The sequence below is a fragment of the Microcaecilia unicolor genome, unplaced genomic scaffold (genome assembly GCF_901765095.1).
Source record: "Microcaecilia unicolor unplaced genomic scaffold, aMicUni1.1, whole genome shotgun sequence".
Taxonomy (NCBI): Eukaryota; Metazoa; Chordata; class Amphibia; order Gymnophiona; family Siphonopidae; genus Microcaecilia; species Microcaecilia unicolor.
In genome coordinates, this window is record NW_021963101.1 from 175,726 (window position 1) to 202,358 (window position 26,633).

Genomic DNA, 26,633 nt, shown 5'->3' on the forward strand with positions numbered 1-26,633 from the left:
CTCTGTACATTTCCCGTTCCAACACTGCATAATGTTGTGGCCCACTAGAGATAGCACCGACATTCATACGGTCCTCTGTGTTTAAAGGTTGCCCACCCCTGTCCTAGCTGGAATAATTTGGTCAATGGACACTCGGGTTTCATCTATGAGGGTGAAGGCAGCTACTCTTCCCTGTTGAACCAGACTTACCTACAGCCCTGAATAAACTGACCAGCTGTTTAACAGCAATTCAGAAATGGGCTAAGAACAACAAACTTTGCCTGAAGTCAAGTAAAACTGAGCTCCTGTAGGTTCCTAAAGCAAGCAGTCACATACCCAGGGCTTTTTTTGAGGGGGTACTTGGGGGTACTGAGTACCGGCACCTTTTCCGTTGTCTGCTAAAATTGACCCATGGACCCCAAGTTTTAATGAAAGAGCTGAGGCTCTACACACCAATTCTGCCTTGTCATAGATTCTGTGACCGGTGGCAGGGGGCTTGGCTATTGTGGGATGGGTCCCTCAGTGGTTACCCCACCCCTGAAGAGTGGCCTAGCATTTGAGTACCAGCACCTTTTTTACTAGGAAATACGCACTGCACATACCTGACATCAAACTCACTTTCAGGAGTTAAAAAAGCCCCTTTAAATATCAGGAACAGTAGGGTACTGATGCTGATCTCCCAAATCTAAGCAACCTTTAGAAGCTGCCTCTACTATCTGCGATACTACATTGTCTCTCTTCATACATCAAAAAGGCAAAACTTGTCACAGTGGTTCCTGTCACGATTACATCAAGACTGGATTATGTAATTCACTCCACATTGGTCTGACTGCAAAAGGTTTAAACCAGCTCCAATTGATCCAGAATGCTATAGCATGACTGATAAAAGGTTGTAAATGATGTGATCACATCACGTCATTTCTGCAAAAACTTCACTGGCAACAAGTACAATACAAGGCTAAATATAAAACTCTATGTCTGATCTGCAAAGCCTTTAAAGAAAATGGATCAGAGTACTCGAAGAGCATGATCTCCCTCTACGTATCTCCAAGGTTGCTAATGTCTTCCCAAGGAACAGCTCTAACCTCACCCTCTCCAAAGAACATCACATGATATGATACCTACCAAAGAACCTTCTTAGGATTAGTCCCCACACTCTGAAATGTACACCGAGAAAAGCCATCCACCACCTGCTGGAGATAGAGATGTACTGAGGTGAAGGAGGAGTTGGCCGTCTGGTATCACTGCCTTCAGCTTTGTAATCTCTATCTCCCCCTGCTGGTAGATGGACACAACCCACCAGTTCTTGGATTCATCTGCTGCATACGCTAAGGAATGTAGGTTTCTTCCTTTGTGCTCAGAGTTCTAATACAAGTTCAGTAATGATTCCATATAACAGCTTTGTACTATTCAACAAACACAGGGAACTCCACAGTCTTGCTAAACAATGATACACCTATGAATTAATGCACAAGACATAGTTTTGAAAAAGGGAATCACCAAGTTTAGAAAAACCAAACCAATTACTATTTTTCAGGGCTCACCACTTCTCATAGCAGGGACCAAAACATGGTATAGCAACAGAGCATAGCACTTGCTCCCTTGTTTTCATCATGCTACCTAGAAAAAATTCACTGAGTACCAAAACATCAGCACCAATGGGCAATTCCCCTGCTTTCCTTCCATTTCAGCTTCTCAGAAAGATGAATAAATCAGTACTATAAATGGAATACCAAAAGCAGAACTAAAGACAAAAATTATACTATTTTTCAAAATCCTGTACAGTCAGGATTCTGGCTAGGCCAATCTATTGCAATTTGTTTTCCTCTTCTCTCATTTCTAATTTTTTTTCCAATTTCTGCTAGGTAAGATGATGGAGAAATGTGTTTTTTAGCCCTTGCTTATACCCATCATCCTTGCTATTACAACGAGACAAAAGCATTAAAGCAAAATTAATCATGTCAGAAGATTTTAGCAAAAACAAGTGAGCCCATGCATACCGCGCCACTATGTCTAGTGTGAAGTCACGCTCTGATTAAAAACATATAATGAAAGTAAAAGTGATACATCATTGCTTTACCAGTGGGGTTTTTTGTGGGCGTGCTAGGTGGCTTTGCTTAATTCAGCACAAGAAAATCTACAAAAGCTTCTGCAATCGCTTAAGATCACAATCATTAAAACTTTAAAAAGAGTGTATTTCTTTTTTCCTTTTGCTATGTGTTCCACCAGTTCTTTCTACCACAGTTAAGAGCAAGATCTGATGATTAAGTAGGCACAAATCCATTCTCCAGGGGACACTGCAGGTAGGACTGTGATTTATAATTAGTGTTTAAGTGGCATTTCACAACTCTTAACATGCCAGGCATGGAGCTCTGACATAGAGAGGCTGTCCCACCATGTCACCAGGAGATTAGAACAAGCCAGTTATTAAATTCCAGATTGCACTGCAGGTTGTGCGAGTGGCAATGCTCCTGTCAATGGAGCTGCACCGCATGCAGTGACCAGTGCCATCATACACCTGTCAGTACTGCTCTTAGAAAAAGGAACAAATTAGCTGCTGTTGCTGGAGGTATGATAGTTTGTCACAAATGTATACAGCCAGCACTTATTGGTCTGAAAACAGCGAGAACAGGGCAGACTATGCTCACATCAGAGAATAATTTAGATTTTTTTCTACAAATAATTTTACAAAATATCAAATAATATTGAGAGTAAAATAAAAGAAAGGACAAAAGCCTGGTACAACAGAATTCTATTCTGTCTATTCTGTCATTCTATGTTTTCCCTTTCCTATTGTATTGTTTCCTGCACTGTTGTAAGCCACATTGTGCCTGCGTTTGTGGGAAAATGTGGGATATAAATGCGCTAAAATAAATACAATAGAATTCAGAATTAAATCGGAAAAAGGAGAAACAGGGCACAATCCTAGTCTCGAGGGTCACTGAACAAAGACAATTTTTTGATCAAGAATTCCAACTCTAAACATCATAAAGAGAAGAATATCTTTTTCTCCTCATCCCTCTCCTTTTAGCATTTTTTTTTAAACCAAGAACTCCCTTTGTAAGATACACTTAGGATCACTTATGTGCCACCTTGTTTCCTGCACATCAAGAGATGTATAGTGTAGGACTAAAAAAAACAAAAAAAGAAAAAGGTGAAGAATGGCATGTCAGACAAATAAAGAAAGAGAATAATGCAGCCTTAATTACATTTCTGTTGGTGTATGTCTTCAAGTGCAATCACCTTCAGAATGAGGGTTTACTTTAAGCAAAGTGACAGTGCATGTAAAAGGGATGGAGTTAAGCAGTTCTTATGTACAAAAGAATCAAGAACTGGAAGCATAGAAGTTGCATTAGACTTCCTATATAATAAAACGCACCTCCAACATTCTGAAGCTGACTGCATGGCTGAGGCATTCCTGCTCTCTGTAGCCATCTCATGAATTGACATCACGTACTTCCGGGTTCGTCACAAAGCAGAAGTGACCAACCACACGAGGTTTCTCTGCTTCAGAATGTTGGAGGTGCATTCTATTAAATAGGATTGGTCAGTTCCTTGAAGCACAGCCAGAGCTCAGAATCCTGCACAGTAACGCTCAGACACCAGAGAGGGGGGGGGCCTGACACCAGAGAGGGGGGGAGGTATCTCTGTCACACACACACTCTCTCTCTCTCTCACAGTCAAAGTCTTTCTCTCTCTCACTCTCACATACTCTGTCTCACACTGTATCACATTCACTCTCTATGTGTCACACAGTCACTCACACACTCTCTTGGTCTCATACACTCAGTCTCACAGAGAGTCTGTGTCTCACATACACTCTCTCACACACACACTGTACCTGTGTGAAACACACTCTCTCTCTCACACTGTGTCTCATACGCACTTGCACACACTCTCATTCTCACACACACACTCTCTCTCTCACAGACACACTCGCACCCAGAGTCACTCTCTCTCACACACACACTCGCACATTCACTCTCTCTCTTACACAGTCACTCTCACATACACTCTCTCAAACATACACACTCCGAGGAAAACCTTGCTAGCGCCCGTTTCATTTGTGTCAGAAACGGGCCTTTTTTACTAGTTATATAATAACAATTAATTCCTACTTTTTCAGGGCCCACTTTAGAAAGCGTCTAGAAAGTTCACAGCTATTTCCTTTCTTCTGCTATTCGGGTCACATCTTGGCTAAGCATGGTGACAGATGGGCAAGTCAAAGCTTAAATTCTAATTCCCAAAGATTTTCTTGGACAGAACAGAAGGGATTGTTCCAGGTTCCGCTTGCTTCCCTTCTCCTTCTGTGCAGGAACAGGGGAGCACTTTTTTGGCTGGAGGAGCCAAACAAACAATCTCTGGCCCTGCCCTGCACTTTCCAGTTGCTGATGTTGTCTTAGGCAAACCAAAAACTGCGGGTGTGTGCTTTCACAGCAACCAAACAAGCAATCCAAAGAGTGGAAGAGATAGTTCCAAGAACTGTCAGTAGTCCAATATTATCAATGTAAAAGTTTATTCTCCAATAAAAATAACATACACCGTCCAGACCTGACACAGCACTGGCTGTGTTTCGGCAGTGTGCCTTCTTCAGGGGTCACAACTTAACAGAATACAGAGAAAATACTGAGAAAAACCATAAACTCAGCAGATGAAAACAACAATCAGCATCTGCAACACAGCGTGTCTCTCTATATTCCATTAAGTTGTGACCCCTGAAGAAGGCACATTGCCAAAACACGCCCCGTGTCGGGTCTGGATGGTGTATGTTATTTCTATTGGAGAATAAACTTTTACGTCGATAATATTGGACTACTGACAGTTCTTGGAACTATCTCTTCCACTCTCTGGATTGCTTGTTGTCTTAGGCAAAGCATTAGTGGGGCCAGGTCCCTAGTGGTTCACCCCTTACCACTGCCTATGCTTCCATATGAAGGTCTAATTCCTCCAAAGGAATACTCCCTTTCATAACACCATTAGTATCCTTTATGGAAACAGGAAACCTAGATTTCACTGCAACATAGTAAAAGGGCCCCCAATGTTTTAGGGGATCTTTCACTAACTCGCTAAACTGGAAGTACCTCTGGGCTAACGCAGTACCCGGTGGTAGTTCCAACCCTCAGCATGTGTCATTTCCGGCACTACAAAAATATTTTTATTTCTGTAGTGCCAGTGTTTACCCAGTGGTAATCAGGCAGTGCTGCGAGCTGCCTGGTTACCGCCGGGTTAGTGCGCAAGCCCTTACTGCCATCTCAATAGGTCAGTAAGTGCTCCCCCCCCCCCGAAATGGGCACGCGGCAAGTGTTTCACATGCCACACAGCCATTTCTTTTTAAAAAATGCAGCCTTTTACCTGCATCAAAAACACGTGCTGATGCCAGCGCAGGTCCCCTTTTGCTGCAGCTTAGTAAAAGGACCCCTCAATGCACAAAAAAAAAATCAACCCAAAACCCCCCCTAAATTTCTGAAAGTGAACCAAAAATATTTTGCTTGCACACATCACCCTAGTACGCATATACATTCCCTTTGAAGATTGTCGTAGGTAGAAAGTATCTACAGACTTTTTGTGCGGGCAGATTTTCTTAATAAAATGACACATACACTTAAAACCCAAACCTGTATTTGTTATTTTCCTGTGCTATCAAAACACATCTCCTAAATGTGGCTAAAAGCATAAGTGTGGTGCAACACCGTGCATTACTTTAGACATTCTGAGGGAGGGCAATTTTCAGGTGGCTGATTTATACACGTAAATCACTATGTACCCACGTAAATGGATTTTTAAATTGTACTTCTGCAACTCTTGTGGTGAAATATCACATAGCTTGGAGAAATTAATGAGGTGCAGATGGCTCTTCTTGTTGGCGTTCTCTAATCGTTCAATTTCTTCATGCAGGATACATTATAAGAGAGCAGAACGAAATTCTGATTTTTAAGCCTTCTAACATAGGAGACCATTTTAAATGCATCTCCACATGTAAACTGAGGCATTTATACAAGTAGTGGTATTTACACATGTAGACCACATACATGTGTAAACGGCAATGGCAATTTCAGAAATCCATGTGGCGATCCTTAGGACGCAGGGATTTCAAAAGGGCACGGTATGGATGTGGTTTGGGCAGACTGAAAATGTATATGTCTAGTTCTCATCATACAATGGCAATACAAATTTCACTGTCAGGTATTGCAGCAGCTCATAGCTATGCACAGTTTTTTTTTTTTAAATATTTGTTTCAGCCAGGCCTTTATACAAGAAATTTAGTCCTCCATTTTTAAATTTCTACCTCCAGATCATTAAAATAAAAATTAAAAAATTGCAGACTCAATTGGTGGCACTAATATGAATAGATTTGTAAAATAGCCACATTATGGAGGTAATTTCATAAGGGAATGCCTAGCTAAAGGGCCTTTTAAGGCGCCTATGTTAAGGCTATTTTATAAAGACAAGAAGGCATCTATTAAATACTAAAATAGACCAATTCCTTATACCTTGATTAACTGTACAAAGAACTTGTCTTTAGGTTAGCCACCCATTTATTTATCCCAGCTGACTCTGTACCACTCATCTTATCCCCATCTGTATATCTGCATTTGGCCCCTCAGCTATATGGTAAGTTGTACTGTAGAAAAGAATTAGTATCACAGCAATGTTATTTGAATGTTCTAATTGTGTGCTTATATTTCATTAGTATTATATTTACATTGTATTATAACTCTGCTATTTGAATTTCAGTGCTGTTAAATATGTATATTTTTGATCCTGTTTCAAGGTAGTCCTATTATTAGGTTTCAATTTGCTGTTTTCAAGTTTTCCTCTTTCATTTAATTTATATTTACACTTGTTCATTTTACTATTGTTATGCTTTTAACAAAATTGTAAATTTGAGGTTAAACTGTATCTATGACTTGGGTAAATCTCTTCATAAAGGCGGTTAATAAATCCCAATAAATAAATTAAATAAATAAAATAATCCAAAGTGGGTGCATACTTTACCGTTTAAAGTACGCACCCCATTATAAAATTAACTTCTACACGCATATATGACTAGATTCTATACACAGCGCCTGAAAATTCTGCACAGAAAAAATACACCTAACGCCTAAATTTTATAGAATAGGCTTAAATTTCTGTGTGAAATATAGAATGAGTGCCTCTCCACGTGACCAAATTTAGTTGTGGCCATTTATGCCATGTTTTACTTGGTGTATATCCCAATGCCTAAATTAGGTGCAGAGAGGGTGTATTCTATAACAATGTGAACAGATTTTAGAAATGTCCATGCCCCACCCATGGATATGTTCCCTTTTCAAGTTGAAAAGGGAACATATCCATGGGTGGGGCGTGGACAGAATACACTTAGCGAGTTGTACTTAGCGAGTTGTATCAGGTCTTATGTATAGTAACCAAGCCAGTGTTCGATAACAAAGCAGTGAGAGTAACTTACAGAGAAAAATCTCCAGCCTCTAGATAGAAAAATAATCACGAAATATAGGGCAAAACTCATGCCTTAGAAATAACAGAACCAGAACAATACAAACAGAAAACATTTCACAGAACATCAAATAACCGAAACCATCACAGAAGGGCACGCTCTGGACTGAATCTTTGGGACTATAGGAAAGAAAATAATTAGGTAATTAATTCTGTTTTCCTTCCATTACGTCCAGACAAATGGGATGTAGAAAAGCAATCTTTAAGGGAGGAGCGACTGTGATATCCCTGCAGCAAGAACTGTGGCCCCAAAAGAAGCATCCGCTTGAGCAGACACATCCAAATGGTAATGCTTAACAAATGAATAAGAAGACCACGTTGCTAATCTTCAGATCTCTGTCAACAAAATTGCCCTAGACTCTGCCAAAGAACTCACCAAAGACCTGGTAGAATGAGCCTTAACATGTATGGAAGTAGATGTACCCCTCAGAATGAAAGTAGAAAAAATAGCCTTCTTAAGTCATTGATCTACTTTTGCTTGTAGGCCAGCAGACTCATCTGGGATCCCGCAAAGAGGACAAAAAGATGATCTGAACGCCTGAAATCGCTGATAGCAGCAAGGTAGCAGATAACGACGCGCTTCACATCCAACAGCTTCAGGGAAGCATATTCTGCAGAATAGACCTCCCTGGAAAAAGAAGGAAGAAACACAGTCTGATTGACATGAAAAGGAGATACAATCTTCGGCTAACAGGCAGAACTGCCCATATCAAAACCCTTAAGTCAGAAAAGCATAGAAAGGGATCCCTGCAAGAGAGAGCTTGACGCTCTGAAACTGTCCATGCTGATAAAATGGCAACTAGAAAAACAGCTTTTAAAGTGAGATCATTCCTAGTAGTCAAACGAAGGGGCTCAAAGGGGGTCGACTGAAGAGCCTAGAACAACTTTAAGTTTCCACTGAGGCCAAATACTGTGGAGAGGGGGATGCAGATGAGTGACTCCTTTAAGGAACCACACAAAAACAGGGTGAGCAGCCACCGAGACACTCTGTATTTTGCCTTTATAGCACGCCAACGCTGCCTTGAGCAAATTGAGAGCCAAGTCTTTTTTGAATCCCTCCTGAAGAAAGGATAAAATGTAAGACAAGGATGCACAAAATGGAGTAAAAACACTGTGTAGACCAGCCCTCAAAAGTTCTCCACACTGTAGCATAAGAAGCAGAAGCAACACAGAAACCTAGAATTATGACGGCAGATAAGAGCCAAATGGCCCATCCAGTCTACCCATCCTCTGTAACCACCAGCTCCTCTTTTTATTTATTTTTTAATTAGGATTTATTTACCACCCTTTTGAAGGAATTCACTCAAAGCGGAGTACAGTAAGAATAGACAATTACAGCAGTAAAAATATTCAAAAACAATACAAAGTATGGCATGTTATACTATTTACAATGTCAACACAATACGTAATAGAACATTATAATTGAAAGCGAAGGGTAAAGCAAAGATGTAACACATAGAAAGATAAGAAAGTAGGAAGAGTTAGAAAGTAAGGTGATTGATTTAAAGAAAGTTGCACATGAGGTCAGAGAAATGGTTAAATATTATCTCAGCTAGGGTAGGAGTGGATAAACATGTCCTGCTGCAGTAGATGCAGCCTGAGTCACTCCTTGTGTGTGTGAGTGAGACTAATGAGTTAGTAAAGGCCTGATTGAAGAGCCAAGCTTTCACATGCTTCCTGAAGTAGAGATAGTCTTGTGTTAAGCGCAGCCTTTCAGGCAGTGCATTCCAGAGTGTGGGGGCTCCTTTGGAGAAGGCTCGCTTGCAGGTATCAGATCGAGTAATGTCTTTTGGAGAGGGTGTGGTTAGTGAAGGTCCTTGGGAGGACCTTAGTGTCCTTGGCGGTGTGTTTTTCAGGTACTCAGGGCCCTTTCCTTTCAGGGCCTTGAAGATCAGACATAGAGTTTTAAATTTAGCCCTGTATTGTACTGGTAGCCAATGAAGTTTTTGCAAAAATGGTGTGATATGGTCACGTCACTTGCAACCTTCTATGAGTCTTGCAGCTACATTCTGAATCAACTGGAGCTGGTGCAGGCCCTTTGTAGTCAGACCATTGTATAGTGCATTGCAGTAATCCAGTCTTGATGTTATCATGGCATGTACAACTAGGTTAAGATTTACCTTCTCGATTTAAGGAGAAAGTCAGCGTAGCTGTCGCAAATAGTAGAAGCAGTTCTTGAAGGTTGCTTGGATTTGGGGGATCAGTGTAAATGTTGAATCTAACTGTATTCCAAGTTTTGTGATTTGAGGGGGAGTTCATACTTCCCAAAAGGGATTTTGATGTCACGTATGTATCCACGTGTTATGGACCCAGAGAAGCTCGGTTTTACTTGGGTTCAGGCAAAGTTTGTTATGTTTAGCCCATTCTGGAATTGATGTTAGACAGGTAATCAGTTTATTTGAGGCTGTAGGTAAGTCAGGTTCAATGGGTATGAGTAGCTGCACATCATCCGCATATATGTAGAACTGAGTATCCATTGACCGAATAAGCTCAGCTAGTGGTTTGAGGTAGATACTTTTCCTAAGGGATCCCATGTGCCTGTCCCACGCTTTCTTAAACTCCGACACAGTCCTCGTCTTCATGACCTCCACTGGGAGGCCCCATGCATCCACCACCCTTTCCATGAAATAGTATTTTCTTAGATTCTTCCTAAGCCTATTTCCTCTTATTTTCATTCTATGTCTTCTCATTCCAGAGTTTTCTTTCATTTGGAAAAGGCTCACCTCCTGTGCATTAACACCACTGAGATATTTAAATGTCTGTATCATATCCGCTCTCAACCGCCTCTCTTCCAGCGTATACATGTTGAGGTCAATGAGTCTGTTCTCATATGTTTTATGACAGAGACCGTATACCAATTTGGTAGCCGCCCTCTGGACTGACTCCATCCTGTTTATATCCTTTAATATGTACAGTCTCCAGAATTGCATGCAGTACTCCAAATGGGGCCTCACCAGAGACTTATACAAGGGCACTATCACCTCTTTTTTTCCCTGCTGGTCATCCCTCTCCTTATGCACCCAAGCATCCTTCTGGCTTTGATTGTCGCCTTTTCTACCTACTTGGCCACCTTAAGGTCTTCGGACACAACCACCCCCAAGTTCCGCTCTTCTTCCACACACAAAAGCACTTTTACCCCCAATACTGTACTGTTCCCTTGGATTATTGTAACCCAAGTGTATGATCCTACAGTGGATCGCATTTATGCTTGCAGCAATGAAGAAATACCATCATCCGTGTAACCCTTCTTCCTCAATCATGCCTTCTCAAGAGCCAGGCCGTAAGACCAAAATGGGAGGGGTCCTCCATAAGTACTGGACCTTAGTGCAATAAGCCTGTCTGTGGAGGAACAGCCAACCAAGGAGGGATTTAAAGACAGATGAGGTCCACATACGAAGGACGTCTGAGCTAGTCTGGAGCTACAAGAATGACCTTCCTGGGTGCCAAGCAATCCTGTGCAATGTCCTTCCCATGATAGGCAACAGAGGAAACATGTAAAGGAGGCTGTCTGATGGCCAAAGCTGTACTAGTGCATCCATTTCCAGGGAGTCCTTCTTCAATGAAGCAGCTGTAGAAACTGTGGACCTCCGCATTGAGTATGGATGCTATGAGGTCCAGAACCGGAAGGCCCCATTGTGTGGAAATGAGGTGAAATGCAGTCTTTCACAGTTGCTATTCTCCTGGGTTCAGAGACACCCTGCTGAGGAAATCCGCTTGCAAATTCAGTGAATCCACAATGTGGGACACTGAAATTATCGGAATGTTGAATTCCGCCCATTGAAAAAGAAGACACACCTCCTGGGCTAGGGGCACACTTTTGTTCCCCCTTGTCTGTTGATGAATGACATGGCTGTCACTTTGTCTGAGAGCACTCATACCGGTCTCCCAGAAAGAAGAAATGCAAAGGCCAACAGACCTTTCTGGACAGCTCAAAGTTCCAATCTATTGATGGACCAGGAAGTCTCCACTCTCGACCAATGGCCCTGCACAGTGGTGGAAATAATGGGCTCCCCATCCGAAGAGGTTGGCATTGGTGATGAGACCACACCAACTTGGAGTCAGTAAGGGCAACCCTGCCTCAGTGTGAGCAGGAAGAAGCCACCAAGTCAGATTCCATCTAGCTTGAGGTGTCCATGGCACAAACTGGTCGTAACTCTCCAAGACCAGAGACCACTGGCTCAATAGAGAAGACTGCAGAGGCCGCATATGGAATTTTGCCCAAGGCAAAACATCAAAAGTCGCCACCATAGAACAGAGAACCTTAGTAAGCTTGACTCAGGAGAGAGACCTTGGGGTCTTGGTGTCTGAGGATCTAAATGTGATGAAACAATGCGACAAGGCGACGGCCGTGACCAGAAGGGTGCTAGGCTGCGTACAGAGGGGCATAAGCAGAAGAAGAGGTGTTGATGCCCCTCTACAAGTCATTGGTGAGGCCCCACTTGGCGTATTGTGTTCAGTTTTGGAGGCCGTATGTTGCTAAAGATGTAAAAAGACTAGAAGCAGTGCAAAGAAAAGCTACAAAAATGGTATGGGATTTGCATTGCACATCGTACGAGAAGAGATGCTGACCTGAACGTGTATACCTTAGAGGAAAGGAGAAACAGGGGTGACGTGATACAGACATTCAAACATTTGAAAGGTATTAATCCGCAAATTAACCTTTTCCGGAGACGGGAAGGCGGTAGAACTAGAGAACACGAATTGAGGTTGAAGGGGGGCAGACACAGGACTAATGTCAGGAAGTATTTTTTTCACGGAGAGGGTGGTGGATATGTGGAATGCTCTCCCGCAGGAGGTGGTGGAGATGAAAACGTTAATAGAATTCAAACATGCGTGGGATAAACACAAAGGAATCCTGTTTAGAAGGCATGGTTCCATGGAATCTTAGCGAAGATTGGGTGGCGATGCCGGTAATTGGGAAACAAAATGGGAGCTGGGCAGACTTACGGTCTACGCCCTGATTGTGGCTGAATAGATAGGGATGGGCTGGAGTGTAAATTTTAAGGGGCTTCGACGTTAGCTTCAGAACTTAGTACAAGAACAGTATAGTACTGGGCAGATTTCTACAGTTTGTGCCCTGAGAAAGGCAAGGGACAAATCAAACTCGGGTATACATATAAAGTATCACATACCATGTAAAATGAGTTTATCTTGTTGGGCAGACTGGATGGACCGTACAGGTCTTTATCTGTCGTCATTTACTATGTTACTATGTTAACCTGAGCGTAACCCCACACCCGTGGGCAGAAAAGAGAGAAAAGCCCAAGAATTTGCTGTTTGAGCTTAAGCTGATGATGCTGAGGAAGAAAAATCTTCCTCACCATGGTGTCAAAGCACACTCCCACAAATTCCAGGGTCTGGGTGGGGGTGAGATGACTCTTGCTGTAATTCACCACCCAACCCAGTGCAGAAAGAAGAGATAGGACTGTCTGCATACTGTGAAGGCTCTCTTCATAAGAAGGCTCCCAAATCAGCCAATTTTCCAGGTAAGGATAAACCAGGATCCTTTGTCTGCGAAGAAAGACTGCTACCACCACCATGACTTTGGAAAATGTGCAAGGTGCAGTGACGAGGCCAAAAGGCATGGCAGTCAATTGATAATGATTTCCCAGGATCACAAACCGGTGAAACCTTCTGTGAGGAGGTCAAATAGGAATATGAAAATAAGCCTCCTTGAGGTCCAATGAGGTGAGAAACTTACCTGGCTGGACCAAGGATATTACAGATCGAAGAGTCTCTCGGAAGTGTAGCACTCTGAGTGACTTGTTCACCCCTCTGAGATCTAGAACTGGGCGAAAAGAGTCTTCTTTCTTTGAGACAACAAAATAGATGGAATATCAACCTATGCCTTTCTCTGCCAGAGAAACAGGCTGAATGGCCCCCAGTCACATTAGAGGTGCCAAGGTAATTAGTACTGCCCGACTCTATGCAGAGTTGCCTCAAGGGGACAAAAATAAAAGATCTGCAAGTGGTTTGGAAAATTCTAGCATGTAGCCATGGAGAATGATATCTAGGACCCACTGGTCTGCAGTGTTGGTGGTCCACTCCTTGTAAAAGTGGGAAAGAAGCCCACCTATGTCTATGTACAAAGAATGAGCCTCGACCCCTGTCGTTGCGAGGGCTGCAAAGAGGGACAGATTCTAGAGGTAGAAGGACTTCTTGCCCCTGAGAAAGAAAGACTGAGTCTGAGGAAAACGAGTCTTTTGAGAGGAGGTACTAGCCTTCTCTGGTCTATACCTCCATGCTTTTTGAAAATGAGATTTAGCCGCCTAGAGATGAGGCTTAGTCTTCTCCTCAGGTAGCTGCTGGACCTTGGAATCTCCCAGATCTTTAACAATCTTCTCCAAATCCGCACCAAAGATTAGTTTCTCCTGAAAAGGCAACTTCACTGGATGAGATTTGGATGCCACATCAGCTGCCCAATGTCTCAACCATAGCCGGTGTCGTGCCGAAACAGCCAAGGTCATAACCTTAGCCAACGCCCAAAGAATATCATATAGAGTGTTTGACAAATAGGACAACCCCGCCTCAAGGGAAGAGAGAAAGTCTGGAGGCAAGTCCAACGTGGACAATTGCTAAATCCACGATAAAGAAAACCTGACCACAAAAGACGAAGAAATCGATGCCTGAGAATTTAACGCTAAATTCTATTGTTGTTGACGGGAAAAAAAATCATGATAAACTGAAGAATGAGATTAACAAACTGTGTATTATAGTTGTAAATCATAATCATTTTGCAGGCGTTAATCAGGCCGTTGGGATGAGCATGGAGGTTGAAATTAGGATTTTTAGCACTGTAGGAGGTTTAGATTTTTAATTAGGTCTGAGCCGTGTGTTCGATTGGTGGCAACTAAGATGGCTAATCCTGTGCTAGCTTCACACGCAGATAGTGTAATTAGGGCTATCGGGTTAATTGATAAGGATATAGAGTCTATTTGGGAGCATCATAAGCGTTCACTTGTCTATTAGATTGTAAGCTCTTTGAGCAGGGACTGTCTCTCTTTGTTAAATTGTACAGCGCTGCGTAACCCTAGTAGCGCTCTAGAAATGTTAAGTAGTAGTAGTAGTATTTGAAAGGCAAGTTTCAAGGAAGCCTCAAGCTTGTGGTCATGCATGTTATTTAATGCAGTGCCACCTTCAACAAGGATAGTGGTATGTTTAGTAACTAGGGCATCCACCTTAGGCAGAGCACACTGCTCCAAATCACACAGCAGAAGGGGATATAATTTAGACATAGCGCGAGCCACCCGAAGATTAGAATCAGAGGTATCCCACTGAGCATGAATATGGAAAAATACAGGAGGCCTCTTAGTACCTGACATAATAGAGGGAGCAACACCAGAGGCCTGAGAAGCAGGAGAAGAAATATTTAAAGCCTCCATAGATTTTGTGATCAACAGAGACAACTCCGTCCTCAAAAATAACCTAGCTACAGTAGGATCATCACCCCGTCTGCCCCTGAAATGTCCAAGTCAGGGATATCAGCAGAACTAGAACAGTCAGAATCCACAGATAAAAACTCCTTCGAGTCCCTAGGAGGCACATCCTCCAAATCCTGTGAAACAGAAAGTTTTCATTTCTTAGGAAGCTGCTCATCAGAAATAACATGAGAGGGAGCAGCAGAGGCAGTTTGAGCTGACTTTAATAAAAATACTTGATGCAATAAAAGAACAAATTCAGGTGAAAATGGCAGGGCAGAGTCTTCTATTCCCCGCAAAACCAACATCCCGGGACACAGTAATGAGCAAGGAACCTGCTGACAAAATGGCTACTGAAGCATCGAGGAGTGCAGGAGCTGTTGCTTTGAAGCCCGCCAAAACCGCCACCAGAGCGGAGCCCTTCTGAACTCCCAGAGATGGAGTACTGACGGCAAAATTAGGTAACAGCAGCATGTCCACAGATGTGAAACACAGCATGCAGGAACTGGTAGCCAAGAGCTTACCCCCGCAGCGTGCACAAGACTTAATGGGCTCAGACATAGTGAATAAAAAATATACTCACAGAAACAGCCAGTCTTGTGACCTCCAAGGCAGTGAAGCCCACAATTTTCTCACAGCACAAGTGCTCTCCAAGAGATCCGCAGTGGCTGACTTTTTTTTTTTTTTTAGATAGAGGCAAGAGAAAAAGAGTAGGGAAGACTGTGAGAGAGGTAGAAAGTGGCAATGGGGAGCAGGGAGGGACCTAGATCACTAGGTTTACACCTGAGGCACAGGATATTCTCAACCCCCAACTCTACTGAACCTGCAAGCAGGGTAGGCCACACAGATGTCACTACACTGCACAGGAGCTGCTATCCTGCCTGCTGGAGATAGAGAATACTGGTTTGTTGCTATGCACAGGACCTTATAAGGCACATAAGAACATAAGAATAGTCATACTGGGTCAAACCAATGGTCCATCTAGTCCAATATCCTGTTTCCAACAGTGGCCAATTCAGGTCACAAGTACTTGCAGAAATCCAAATAGTGGCAACATTCCATGCTACCAATCCCAGGGCAAGCAGTAGCGTCCCCATGTCTGTCTCAATAGAAGATTATGGACTTTTCCTCCAGGAACTTGTTCAAACCTTTTTTTTTTTTATTTGTAAGAAGTCTTTTATTGAAAATTTGCAATAAACAATGTACAATAATCATCGCTCTACATTGGTGTGTTTACAATATAGTCTCAGCAAGGTGAAATCCAAGTAGGACAATGAACTGCCACAATACAACAGTAAAATATAACTGTAGAAACTTCAACTTTATGTTATTATGTTTTAATAAGGAAAACATTCCCCTCCCCCTAACCCTCCTCTGAACAGTCGCCCCCTTCCAAATTTGAAACCTACCCGATCCCTCCCTCCCCCTGCTTTTCCCTGCCCTTCATAGCTGTCTCACTTTGCATCATTCAAACTTCTCCCTTGCATCTGCTCTAATCATTACCTACTGCAATAGCAAAGAACTGCCATATATCATGCCACTTGTGCAGTTGATGTCTCCTGACTGCCAAGAGTCTTTCCATCTCACACACATGTTTCAATTTATTGTGCCATCTCTTAACCGACGGGACCCCGTGGTGCTTCCAGTGCTGAGCAACGGTTACTCGGGCAACACACACCGCCTGCCTCAACAGCTTATGCTGCGCTGCCGGCATGCCCTCTACTTTTGCAGCAAAAAGAAACACCGTCGGGGCCCACGGAATGGGCGTTTGTAACCAGCTCTGCAGCCTATTTTGAACCGCTTTCCAGAAAGCTCTCACTTTATGGCAGTTCCACCAGAGGTGCCCCATCGTCCCCCTCATGCCACACCCCCTCCAGCAAAGACCTGATGTGTTTGGGTATATGCGCTGGAGGCGATCAGGAGTAAGGTACCATCTGTATAGCACCTTCACAGCATTTTCCTTTAACGGGACATGTGTGGAAACCTTTGTCGCTTCACGTTCTATTCTCTCCCACCCCAGCACATCCAGTGTCACCCCCAACTCCCTCTCCCAGCCCCTCCTATGACATTCATACACAGGGTGCTGCATAGTGATGTATTTGTAAAGTGTACCTATCAGGCCTCTAGAAGTGGTTAACTTTTCACATATCTCCTCTAAGTAGCCTTTGGGCTGCTTGAGTACCGTAGCAACGGCCTTGGTGCGAAGGAAGTGAGTTAATTGGTAGTATGCAAAATCATCTCTCAACACCCCAGGGTTTCGTGACTGCAGCTCTCCAAATTCAAGAAGAGTGTCCCCATCAAATAGCTGGTCCCATGTTCGTAGCCCTTCCCTGTACCACCGCATGACCGAGCCCTCCGTCGTCCCAGGCAGGAATAATGGGTTGTGTGCTATAGGTGCCAAACGAGTCAAGGTACACTTACCCCCCAGAAACAGCTGGTCCCAATAATGAAGGGTAACCTCCACCGAGGGACAGACGCTCTCGGCAAGCTTGCGAAATATCTTTGGTAACCACATAAGCGCTCCCAGCGGTGTCGTACCTGCGGAATGTTGTTCCAAGTGCACCCACTGTCTGTCTGGGTATGCCTGATACCACTCCAAAGCTACCTTTCCCTGGGCCGCCCGATAGTACCAGAAAACATTCGGGACCGCCAGTCCCCCGCGGCGTCTCCCTTGGTACAACAGGGCACGGGACAACCTAGGATGCTTTCCTGCCCAGACGAACCGCACAATTCTATCTTGCAATGAGGCTAGAAATCGCCTGGGCATCATTACAGGCAGCACCTGGAATAAGTATAAGATTCGAGGTAAGACGTTCATCTTAAGAATTGCTATACGACCGAACCAGGAGACCTCTAAATCACCCCATCGTTCCATATCTGCTGCAAGGGCTCGAACCAGGCCTCTATAGTTAGCGGAGAATAAATCAGACAGGTTGGAAGTGAGATTCACCCCCAAATATCGGATGTGCCTACCCGCCCACCGAAAAGCATGAGCAACTTTAAGTTCTGCAACTGTATCTTCCGGTAGGGAGATATTTAGGGCCTCTGATTTTGTCATATTGACTTTAAAACCCGATACTACAGAATACTCCTCAATAAGCTGAGTAAGTCTAGGGAACGCTTCACGGGGACGGGTTATATACAGCAAAACATCATCCGCAAAGAGTGCCATTTTATGCATTTTCCCTGCCACAGTAGGCCCTGCCATCAGCGGATCTTCCCGAACCCTAGAGGCAAATGGTTCCATAACAAGTGCAAACAAAAGGGGGGAAAGAGGGCAGCCCTGTCTTGTGCCCCTGTGCAAGGAGAAAGAGTCTGAGTGACTGCCGTTGATCTTAATGCAAGCTCTAGGAGAGGAATAAAATGCTTGTATCCAGCCCCTAAACCGCGTGCCAAACCCCAAAGTCTCCAGGGTCCTATACATAAAAGGCCAGTGGACCCTGTCAAAGGCCTTTTCTGCATCTAGGCTTAAGAGGCATAATGGTCTCTGATTTCGCTTGGCCAGGTATATAAGATCTAAAGTGCGTCTGATATTGTCCATCGCCTTTCTATAAGAAACAAAGCCCACTTGATCAGGGTGCACTAGGGTTGGCATCAACGGTGCAAGCCTATTAGCAAGGACCTTAGCCAGAATTTTGACGTCGGCATTTAGGACAGATATGGGCCTATAAGAGCCACAGTCAGTGGTATCTTTGCCGGGCTTTGGGATCACCGCTATCCAGGCCTCCAACATTGTCCGCGGCAGATTTCCCCCCACCCCCACCTGGTTAAACATATCAGCAAGCAGGGGGGCCAATTCAACGGCGAATGTCCGATAGAACTCGTTGGGAAATCCGTCAAGCCCCGGAGACTTGTTGGAGGGCATGCCCCCAATCGCCTCCTGGACCTCTTTAGGTGTAACAGGCTTCTCCAACAATTCCTGGTGTTGCTTAGCTAGGGGGATGAGGTCACTATCTTGCAGGTAATTGTCTATTTTTTCCCCAGGAGGTTCAATCTCCTGCTCGTAGAGCTTCTGATAATATTCTCTGAAGCGCTCACGAATGAGTGCCGAATGGCGCAACAAATCACCCCCTCTGTCTTTCACCTGCTTAATCATTCTATCAACTTTCTGTCTTCGCAGTCGCATTGCCAATAGGCGCCCAGCTTTGTTAGTTAATTCATACGATTGTACCCCTTGTCTCGCCCTTATTAACTCAAGTTGTTCCGAGTACATCAAATTCAATGCCATTCTCTCCCTACACAGGGCCTCCCAGATTTGTGGCGTGGGACCAGCCTTGTGCTGTTGTTCCAGTGCCTGTATACGCCCTATGCACGTGTTTAAGCGGGATCTACGGGCCCTTGCGCGAGTACTAGCCAATTGCAAAAAATGTCCTCTGGACACCGCCTTTAAAGCGTCCCACACTACATGCATCGGTGGGCCAGAAGCTAAGTTGTGCTCGAGGTATTCTTTAAACACCTGTCTGTAGCCCTCCACCACCTGCTCTTCCTGCAACAGGCTCGTGTTCAGAGACCAGCGTCTATCTTTCACTTCAGTTTGAATATTTGGGAGAGTGACCCATATTGGGGCGTGATCAGATATCGTCATACTACCAATTCCAGCATTTGGGCTTAATTCCACTAGCGTGGTATCTAAGAAGATGTAGTCAATACGGGAGTATGTTTCGTGCACTGAAGAATAATATGTATAGTCCCTTTCTGTATGGTGTGTCAGTCTCCAAAGATCTAAGAGCCCCAGGGAGTAGGCCAACGAGACCAGCGATCGCGCTTCTTTGCGCCCCTCCGTCCTGACAGCCCCCGAGCGATCTTGTCCTGGGTTCATAACAGCATTGAAATCACCCCCAAGTATAAGCGCCCCAGTAGTGAAGGTCCCCAATAAGGCTTGTATTTTGTGAAAAAAATCCCCTTGTCCAGAATTTGGGGCATATATTGATGCCACCGTGAGGACTACTTGGTCTATCTTAAGTTGTAGAAATAAAAAACGCCCCCCAGGGTCTCTTTTAGTCTGCATCACCTGGGCCCCCAGTGAAGATTGCAGTAGTATCGCCACTCCTCCCCTCCTTGAGTCCACCCCGGATGCGCAATAGACTCCTGAGTAACCAGGGCAGGAGAGAAATTTCTCATGTTTGCGACGCAGGTGTGTTTCTTGCAATAAAACTATGTGTGGTTTTAACTGATGGAGTTCTCCATAGAGCTTCTGCCTTTTTTGGGGCATGTTAAGTCCCTTGACATTATAGGAGACTATCTTCAGCTCAGGACTCATGTCTTAACGTGTAAAAAAGAGCTAAAGTCTGCAGAGAGTAAAAGCAATGCACCTCCCCCTTGTGAGCAGCACAGGTTAGTATAGCAGTAGTTATGACCTATGTCTTCCCTCCTCCCACCCCCCTCCCTTGTCCCTCTATCCCATCCCTCCCCCCACATCTCCCCCCTGTTACACCAGCCAGGAGTATATAACCCCTAGATGGGATCCGAGTAAGTGGGTCACAACACTCCCGACACCCCAGCCAGACATCCCCTCCCCCCGCCCAGTTGCTTTCCAGCATTCAACCGCTTTTGTATGCCCTCCTGCCCATCCCCCTTCACCATAATGTTGTTTCCTGTAAAGTGTATCTATACACTTCCAGCTTCAGCCAACCGCATCGTGTCATTCATGCAATCCAGTCAGACCTACAGTCCCACAAGCCTCACCTCACAGCAAGAATTAGCTGGCCATACATCAGACTTGGTCGCCGATTAGAACAAGTCCTGGCAGACCAATGGTAGTCTGGCATAGTGGCACATGTCTTTGTCCAGTTACTCAGTCCAAATGTCTCTTGTCTCTCCTGGAGTCAGTCCAATCATCTCTTGTTGTTGCCTCGTCGCGCTGGCCCCGATGCTCTTTGCCAGCCCTGAAGCTTGGCCATGGTGGATGATGCCAGCTCACCTGGTGGGGTAGCCGAGTTCACCAACTCTGCTGCGTGTAGGGCCTCCCATGCTTCTTGTAAGGATCTCACACGGTATTTGCTACCCTTCAGGGCAAAGTTCAGAGAAAACGGGAAGCCCCATCTGTATTGCACTTGATGTTTTGTTAGTATATCTAGGGCTGGCTTCATTTGTCGTCGTTGCTGCAGGGTATATTGCGACAAATCTTGGTACACCAGTACCTTTGCGCCTCCAAACTCCAGGTTCTGCGCCTTCCGCGCCTTAGTCATGATCAATTCCTTGGTTTCGTATTTGTGGAAGCGGACAATGATATCTCGCTGCTGCTGTTCTTTGCGAACTCCAAGCGCTCTATGCGCTCTGTCCAGTTCCACAATATTCTCTCCCGCTTCTGGGCCAAGTAATGAGGCACATATCGTCTGCACGATCTGTGTAACGTTCTCTGTTTCTCCTCCTTCTGGCACCCCTCGAAACCTAAGGTTGTTCCGCCTCCCTCGGTTTTCCAAATCATCTATCTTATATTCTAGGTCCAATCTGTGTTTGTCCAGTTCAAGCAGCTTCTCATTATGCTTAAGCAGTGTCTCTGCCTGTTCCTCTAGCTTAAGTTCTGCATCTTCCACCCGCCCCCCCAACTCACGGAGGTCTGTGCTCAAGGAATCCATGCGTTCCAGAATTTCATCCTTCGACTGCTTTATCTCCGCCTGAATGTTCGCTAAAAACCTCCGCAGTTCAGTTGGGATACTTTTTTTGGAGGGCGGGTGTCGCTGCTCGGCCTGAGACTGGGCCGATTCGGAGTCGGAGCGCGAGGCTCGCTCTGGTGACTCGTGGCGTTTGGCGCTTTTTCCCGCCATGATTCGCTCAGACCGCTCGCTCTCTTTTTTTCGCGTAGCGGGAGTTTTGCTCATCGCCGATTTTGGTGAAGGGAGAGTTTAATAAGCTGGTTTCGCTAAGTTCTCACGCTCGCTGCCGTTTTTTATGGCTGTTTAAAGCTTAAATCAAGCGCGAGGAGACGGAGCTCTCAGGCTAGGCTGCCATCTCTCCCGGTGACGTCACTTCCTCCCTTGTTCAAACCTTTTTTAAACCTAGATATGCTAACTGCTGTTATTATATCCTCTGGCAAAGAGTTCCAGAGCTTAAGTACTTGTTGAGTGGAAAAATATTTCCTCCTATTTGTTTTAAAAATATGTCCATGTAACTTCCTTGAGTGTCCTTTAGTCTTTGTACTTTTGGAGCAAGAAAAAAATTGATTCACTTCTACTCGTTCTACACCACTCAGGATTTTATAGACCTCAATCATATCTCCCCTAATCCATCTCTTTTTGAAGCTGAAGAGCCCTAACCTCTTTAACCTTTTCTCATATGAGAAGAGTTCCATCCCCTTATCATTTTGGTCACTCTTCTTTGAACCTTTTCTAATTCTGCTATATCTTTTTTGAGATTCGACGACCAGAACTGAACGCAATACTCAAGGTGAGGTCACACCATGGAGTGATACAGAGGCATTATAGTATTTTCAGTCTTGTTCACCACACCTTTACTAATAATTCCTAGTATCCTGTTTGCTTTTTTGGTCGCCGCCGCACACTGAGAAGAACATTTCAGTGTATTAACTGCAATGACATCTAGATCTTTTCTTGGGGTGCTGACCCCCAAGGTGGACCCTAGCATCAGGCACAACTCATTAGTGGTCTCTATCTCCACCTGCTGGTAAATACTCACAACCCATTTGTCTGGACTGATCCTTGGGATATAATGGAAGGGGCAGTTTTAAGGGGGGGGGGGGGGGGGGTAGAAGCAGTTTGAGGGTTTGAAAGAGTAGGTAATTCCACCTTTAAACTTCCCTGCTAAATGCCACTCTAAGTTACTATGCTACAGAGGCTGGAACTTCTTTTCCCACAGAAATGCAATGGGACATTTTGGGGGGAGGGAGGCTTATTTTACTGGAACCCCCAGTCTAATGTGGCTCATTTTTTAATGCAATTAATCTTTTTTGCCGGATTTTCCAATTTGCATCACATTTCTTTACATTTTCAGAGAGTTACTTTGTACTCAGGGAGAAAGACAGATGGACAGACATTCTTGATCCCTTTTGTATAATTCTTTCCTACTGTTGGGTTGGAAAGATTATAGCCCCAGTTAAAATACTCAAAATAGAAACCTTCCTTAGATGTAGTACTTTCTCATTTGGTCTTATCCCCAATTTGCCTCTTTTCTCCCCTCCTCATAAAAATGTACTTATCATCACTTTTGTTGGACTAAAATATATGCCACACCTGTGGCTTTTGAACAGAACTGTGATGACTGCACAGATCTGGTTCTGATCAGCAGATGCCTGAGTGTTTCATTCTGCTGGTGGGACATAGCTCAATGTCAGGACTTTAGAAACACTTTATTCATGAATTACCCATCGATATCTTCTCTGACCTTAGGTAAATTCAGAAAGATAGGGAAGGAATAAATATGCTAATTGAACTCAAAAGTATTCCTATGTAAGATGCATGTGTCAGAGATCATTTTTATCTAGAACTCTATGTAATATGAAAACCTCTGTGGTTGTACCACAGAAAAGGCAGTATATCAAGAATCTAACACAACATTTTGATTACATGTAGTTTATTTTGTTTTATTTATTTACATATTTGCTATACCATCCTTAGTTTAAGATACTATATTGTTCTTCTTCCAGAAAGGTCTTTGAAAAAAAAAAAAGAACATAATAAATACAAATCTCTCTCTTCTTCTCCACCCAAAAAACATATCAGTGGGAGGAAAACACTTAAAAACCTGAGTACACAGGGAAGAAATCCTAAATATGATTTTAGTACACAGAGGGCAATTGGGAATATATGCTCTCTGCAACTGTCCTGGAAAAGAAGTCTAAAGACATTATCAGGCTGACTGTGGCCTACCCCATGAGCAACTGCCTGCTTCAGCACTCAGTCTATGATGGCCCATGAGGTAACAGAACCAATGGGGAAATCCTGTACAGGCTATATTTACACATGGCTAAGAAACAACAGCTGGAGTAGATTTCACCATTTGTTTAGTTCAGAAAGCATGACTTTGATTTATGGATCAAAATCACTCATTTATTTTATCTACACTGCTTTGGGGAATTTTGACAGTTAAAATGTAGTTTTATTGACCAGTGCAGGCACTCAACCTCTAAGGGGCCTGGTGAACATAGAGGCCACGCTGAACTTAAAAAACTATGATTTGATTCCTTGTGCAAGTTAAGATTGGGAATTGTAACCAATATATTTCAATAGCTGCACTGGGCAAAAGATTTGCTGCACAACTCAACTAACCTTTCAGGCATTCAGACATGAAAGCAAGAGGACAAACGGACAGGGACGCTGCAGGCAGGACCTGTCTAATGCACACGTCACCTGTGTTAATGTCAGGGAAACAGGGACAGAGGCTAAAAATACAGAAGTGAGACAGAAAAGAGGAAAGACATGGAAAAACTTAAGCAAACAGAAATTCACAGATCTGAAAAAAAAACTATTTTATATATAGGGTTTTTTTCAGATTTTCTGGTTAATAAAATGATTTAGGTCACTGTCAAGTTGCCTAATTTTATTTTAAAATTATTACCTTCCATGCATCACTTAACCACTCTAAAACAAAAACACTGTAACAAAGAAAACAATATGATATGCCAGTTACCATTTCCAATGAACACCACTCGGTAACTATTGTATAATAAAAGCAGAGAGAGAGAGAAAAAAAAAGGACCACTTACTGTTAGTATTTCCATGTCTTCTTTTCATCATCGTAGTACTGGACTAGATTGCTGGGAAGCCGGTCAGGACCAGGCGGCAGTCCCCCAACCAATAACAACATTTTTTTGTTGGAGCGAATTCTGTACCCAAAACAGGAGAGGAGATGGATAACTATATGATGTAGGGCAGTCTTTCAGCACTGCAAAAAGCCCTACCTGTGTTCAATTTGTTTCTGGTTTTCACACATTTCTTTCCACTGTCAACCATGTCTCAACAATCTCAAGCAGTAAAGGAGAAAGAAGACAAATGACCAAAGAAGCTGCACACCCGTGCACTGCCTATGGACCAGTAAGCTAACTTCATGTAATCTGTTAGAGGTTCATTCTAGAATGACCTTTTTTCTTATATTATCCCTTTAAATTTTCACTCTTTACAGCTGAATACACATGAAATGCTCTGGAGTTGTACTAAGGTTAAGTATAAAGTTGCATGTCAAAAATCTTATTAGTCAAAATCATTATTATAAGCCATTCTACACTCAAAGAACCTTGAAAAAATTAAGGTTATATACAGAGTTTGTGAGCTTATTCTTTGATCAAGCACTGAATGACACATGCTAGCTTTGTATAATTAGCTGCAGCAAGGTAAGGGTTAGAGAGTGAAAATTCTTTACAGCCTGTGTTGTTGGTTGCTGAACTCAGCCTGGCATCCTGTCCTTCAAAAACACTCTCACTTCCTCCCTAAGTCCTTCATTCTGGCCCCCTAGGCATCAATGGGCAACACCAACTGGCACAACTAACATTGCTGTGAGCCTCCCTAGAGCAATGCCCTGCTAATGTTCAGCACTGATCCAGAGATGTGGACCTGTTAGCTGTGCAGTTACTCTCATTAAGGGCAGCTACTGAAATGAGTGACTGCCCACCCACAGCGAGCTGGAAATGTATTGCTATTAATCATAACCCCAATTCCCACTGCACCTGGCAATCCCTCACGCACAACTCAGCATGCTGACCTGCACCACCATACCTACTGAATGTACATCTGCTCACAACTACAGCCATTTTTTTAGTATACCCACATCTCAGCAAAGGGTGTATACATTCAGTCCTCCAAGGATACAAACTACTCAGGTTTTCGGGATATCCGTAATAAATATGTACAAGATAGATCTGTATATACAGCGGAGGTAACACACATGCAGATCTATCTCATGTATATTCATGAATACTAATCCTATAATGAGCTCCCTCTCTTACTCTCGTTACACTATTTAAATAATGTTAACACTAAGTATCTCTTGTTTATGACTTTAATTATTTATTTGTGTCATATTACATATAAAATCGACTTCTGCTCTAATTCTTATGGCTCTCATGCATTCTAACCATTCACTACTCTCACACTAATCCTCGCTCTAATTTCATCAACCTCTCTTTTTCTATGTAGTCCACTTTACCCTTGGGGACAGTTTGATGTTTTGTGGTGCTGTTTGTCAGTATACATCAGTAAAAATCAAGTCAGCGATTTGAGTTGGAGTATGTAAGAACTCCACTGAAACACCGAGGGAGAAGGCGTGATACATTGACTGGTGGATTCTACCCGGAAATTTACAAGAACTGCAGGAACATTTTGGCTCAGAAGTCCTTGCAACCAGTTTGAAGCAGCATATTACGCTTGAGGGCTTTGCAGCAACTCAGTAGGGAAAGTTCTGTTATAGAATATTGAACTGAAGCACAGTACAATATGTTGCATAGAATTTCGTTGTAACAGATAGGAAAAGTGGAAATGTGTATCATACTGTCCCCAAGGGTAAAGTGGACTATATAGAAAAAAGAGAGTTGAATGAAATTAGAGTGAGGATTAGGTGTGAGAGTAGTGAATGGTTAGAATGCATGAGAGCCATAAGAATTAGACCAGAAGTAGATTTTATATGCAATACTAGTAAAAAGGCCCGTTTTGTTATGGAATGAAACGGGCACTAGCAAGGCAATCCCCCACCCTCCCTCGCTGTCTCGCTCTATCCCCTCTGAGTTCCAGACCCCCTCCACCCTCCCTCCCAGTTCAAAGCCAGCCACCCTCCACTCCCGTTCAAGGCCACCCT

At 43.6% G+C, this 26,633-nt stretch overlaps 1 protein-coding gene across 1 annotated transcript in view; it reads right to left on the reverse strand.

Moving 5' to 3' along the window:
- Positions 1-24,672, reverse strand: part of LOC115458930 (kelch-like protein 14) — a gene marked incomplete at its 5' end in the record, with an annotated part of 100,014 nt that extends 75,342 nt beyond the window's left edge. Inside the window, 1 exon segment of the mRNA XM_030188786.1 lies at positions 24,553-24,672. Coding sequence (XP_030044646.1) covers positions 24,553-24,672 — 120 coding nt within the window.
- Positions 24,673-26,633: the final 1,961 nt, after the last annotated feature.